At 60.9% G+C, this 3,553-nt stretch overlaps 1 protein-coding gene across 1 annotated transcript; it reads left to right on the top strand.

Moving 5' to 3' along the window:
• The first annotated feature begins 1,411 nt into the window (after positions 1-1,411).
• Positions 1,412-2,770, top strand: LOC119268334. Its single transcript, XM_037549929.1, has one exon. The coding sequence runs from the start codon at positions 1,534-1,536 to the stop codon at positions 2,506-2,508; it is 975 nt and encodes a 324-aa protein (XP_037405826.1). The 5' UTR covers positions 1,412-1,533; the 3' UTR covers positions 2,509-2,770.
• The last annotated feature ends 783 nt before the right edge of the window (positions 2,771-3,553 follow it).

Below are 3,553 nucleotides of genomic sequence, written 5' to 3'. Positions count from 1 at the left end.
CCGCGGCCGGAGTGGCCGGCGGCGGGGGTGGGGGAAGGGGCGGCGGCGGGAGCGCTAGGGAGTGAGTAGGAAAGTTTTGGACCTTTTCCACTCTTCATCTCTTGTGATCTTGCGTACGCGACGTGGTGATGAGATCAAATCTTCTCGTTATTAGAACATCTCCAACAGGCGCGGCAAAAGGCGCGCCCGCGCGGTAAAAATTGGTTTTAGCGTGCGTCGGCTGGTTCCGCGCGCTCCAGCGGTGGCAGGAACTTACCGCGCGCGGGAAGCGCTTGCGCGCGCGCGGGAAAGCGGCACGCGGCGCGATAGATTTGGCGCGCCGCTTCGCGCACGCCTATAAAATGCCGCGCTCGCCACGCGCACAGACACAGCCACGCGCCCTCCCCTCGCAACCTCGCCTCTTTGCCACCTCGCCGCTTCGCCGCTTTCCGCGTCACCATCGCGCCACCATGCCGCCGCGCCGCCGGGGTTCTTCGGGCTACCGGGGCGTCCGCGAGCGCCCCAACGGCTGGTACTCCGCCGAGATCCGGTCTGGCGACGTCCGGCTCGGCCTCGGGTCGTTCCAGAGCGCGTATGAGGCGGCCCGTGTGTACGACGCGGCGGCGTGGCGCTTGGATAGGCCCCGGTCGCAGATGAACTTCCGGGACGTCTTCACGCGCGAGCAGGCGCAGCGCGTCGCCCCTCCGCCGCGTTTCATCACTGACATGGACCGTGCCGACCACGCTCGGCGCTGCCGCCGCCTCCTCATCGCCGAGGAGGACGAGCGAGCCATGGCGGAGTGGCGCCGTCGCCACCCGAAGGACGTCGCCGACGAGCGTGCCTACTGGGCGGAGAGGACGGCAAGGCGCCGCGCGGAGCGGGCGGACCGACGTCGGCGGAAGGCATTGGCGAATGCGCAGTGCGATATCATTGAAGCAGGTGGGAGGTCGATCTTCACGTCAGACGATAAACGTTGGGACGACATATGGCTCGATACCTCGGACAACACCGACGAGGATGGTGATGATGGTAGCGACTTGGAGTAGTTTCTATCTATGTATGCCGTAGTAGTTTCTATCTAGTTGCACCGTAGTTCTATCTATCTATGCTTTCGAACTATCTATCTAGTTGCACCGATGTAAAATACCTTTGTATCGTTTTTTATCTATACAATTTATAATTTTTTATTATCTTAATATTTATCTATGCTTCCGAAAATGTTGTAAAAATGAGCGCGCGTGCTGCATTTTTGCGCGCTGTATCTTAGCGCGGCTGCTGGAGTCAGCGCTGCGCGCCGCGCCAAATCAGGCGATGAGCGTGCGGCAAAACTGTTTTTTGCGCGCGGCGTGTTCAGCGGCTGTTGGAGATGCTTTTACAAATGGCAAGCGCACATGATGGATCGATCAAGTGGCTAGCGAGCCGGCTAGGGCCGGGAATTTTTGTTATCACGCGTGCTCTAGCTGTTCGTTTTGATCCTCGAAGCCATAACTAGTCAAAGACGGGCTCAGATCGTCTTCTTCCGATTGAATCTACCCACAACCCAACCCTTCCAACATGGCCGCCTCCTACATAGCACTCTTGCTCATCCTCGCCGCAGTTGCCCCACGCCCCTCCTCCGCGCGGCACGTCGTCTCCTTCATCCCTAGTCGCGGCGTCTCCCCCTCCTCCCTGGCCTGGGACCCCACCGCTCAGCACTTCGTCGTCGCCGGCGGAGGCGACGCCGTCCTTTCCGTATCCGACGCCGGCGTGACCGAATTGATCGCGTCCCCCGGTGCCTCCGCAGTCGCCGTTGACGACCGCCGCCGTCGCCTCATAGTAGCGTCCGCCGGTTCCGTCTCCGCTTTCGACCTCCGCACCCCTCGGCCCCATCGCCTCCTCTTCTCCACCACGCTCCCCGACCCCGCCGCGCCCGGCGGCGTCGCCGTGGACCCACAATCTGGCGTCGCCTTCCTCACCTTGGGCGCCCAAATCTACAGCCTTTCCACTGACGGCGACCTCGCCGCGCTCCCTGCTTCGCCCGTCTATGGCTCGGAGCCCCTTTCCTCCCTCGCCGCACACGTGAGCCGGGGGTTCCTCCTCGTCGGCCGTCCCAGCACCGGCCACCTCCTCCGCGTCGACATGGAGGACGGATCCGCAAGAGACGTTTCAGGGCCCTTTACGCCCCCCACGCCGGTCGCCGTCGCGGTGCGGAGCGATGGGACGGTGGCGGTGGGCGGGGCCGCGACTCTGCGCCTGGTCGGGAGCAACGACGGGTGGGTGTCTTGCGCGGAGCATGACGTGGGGGAACCGGACGGCTCCGTCGCGGCGGTGGCGGTGGCGGTAAGGGAGCGGAAGCGGGTGTACGCGCTGGTGGAGGCGGAGGTGGAGGGGAAGAGGGAATGGCGGATCGAGGAGGTGGAGTGGAAAAAGGAGGGGGAGGGGGAGATGGTGGCGCTGTTAATCTTGGTCGGCGCCGCCCTCGCCATCTTCATGTTCTGGAGGTTCCAGATGCGGCAGCTCGCCGGCAACATGAACAAGAAGATCAGATAGAAGGATCAGAGTGCCTGGCGGCCATCCCCAGCTTTATTTTTTTATTTCCTTCTGCATTTAGTTGACGCAGGTATTCTTGTGTATTAGACATGTTATAATCATTTTTCATTAACTGTGAATCCCTTGATCTTTGCTTGCGCAGTTGTTTTGCTTGGCACATCCACGATGTAATAGATTCTTTTCCTTTCTCAGAATCACGATGTAATGGAACTGGGCATAACTGATACTAGTAAAAATAGTGGATGATGGAGTTGCGGAGCCATGGTTCATTGCATCTCTTTAGACATTCTACTATGTGCCGTCCTTCCTCACAGTGGAGATTGGCTTCTTCAATTTATCGTTGTGTGCGCCGTCCGGCACGGTGGCACAATCAGAGCACACACACGCCAGAGGACCAGCGCACAGGCACACACCACGCGCACACCAGCAGATAGCACGCACGCACAAGTATACAGCGCGCATGAGCGAGCAGCGGGCGGAGTCGGGAGCCAACGCGCACGCACACACGGCTCGTCACGGTCGAGGTCGTGGCGCCGCGAGAGCTCGGAGCCCCGCCGTGTCCCCGCACTGCACGCACAGACGCCAAGGATACCGGGGCATGTTCCTGCACGCACACATGCCGTGGACGCTGGGATGGGGCGGCTGCCACCCAGCTCGCGCGCGTTTGCCTGGGACGGCATCTGTTGTCATCCATGGAGTCGCGTCACACGCCGATCCATGGCTGCTGTCCGAGGTCCTCATGGCGGGGGGTCATGGCTGCGAGGCGAGCGTGCCGGCTCAAGAGATGCGGCGTCACATGGATTGAGGTCGGGGACAAGGTGGGGCGGGTGGTCGTCGGGCGAGCAGTTGAAACGTGAGGTCTGAGTGAACAAAAAACACTTCTTTCGTCGGTGCCTTTTCCACAACATCTCGGGCAAATCCTAGGCACCACAACCTCTAAGAGCATCTACGGCCGCGGGCAGCAAATCCGATCCCTCAAACATTCGGATGCGTCTGCGGACACAGATAGGTCATGCCTCATATTTGAAGATATGCATTCGAATCC

Source organism: Triticum dicoccoides, chromosome 3A (assembly GCF_002162155.2).
Source record: "Triticum dicoccoides isolate Atlit2015 ecotype Zavitan chromosome 3A, WEW_v2.0, whole genome shotgun sequence".
In the NCBI taxonomy this organism is placed as follows: Eukaryota; Viridiplantae; Streptophyta; class Magnoliopsida; order Poales; family Poaceae; genus Triticum; species Triticum dicoccoides.
Note: the sequence above shows the minus strand (reverse complement) of the source record. Positions and strands in the feature narration are given on the sequence as shown.

Coding starts and splice junctions, on each gene's coding strand:
- LOC119268334 (XM_037549929.1), top strand. CDS start 1,534: ATGGCCGCCTCCTACATAGCACTCTTGCTCATCCTCGCCGCAGTTGCC.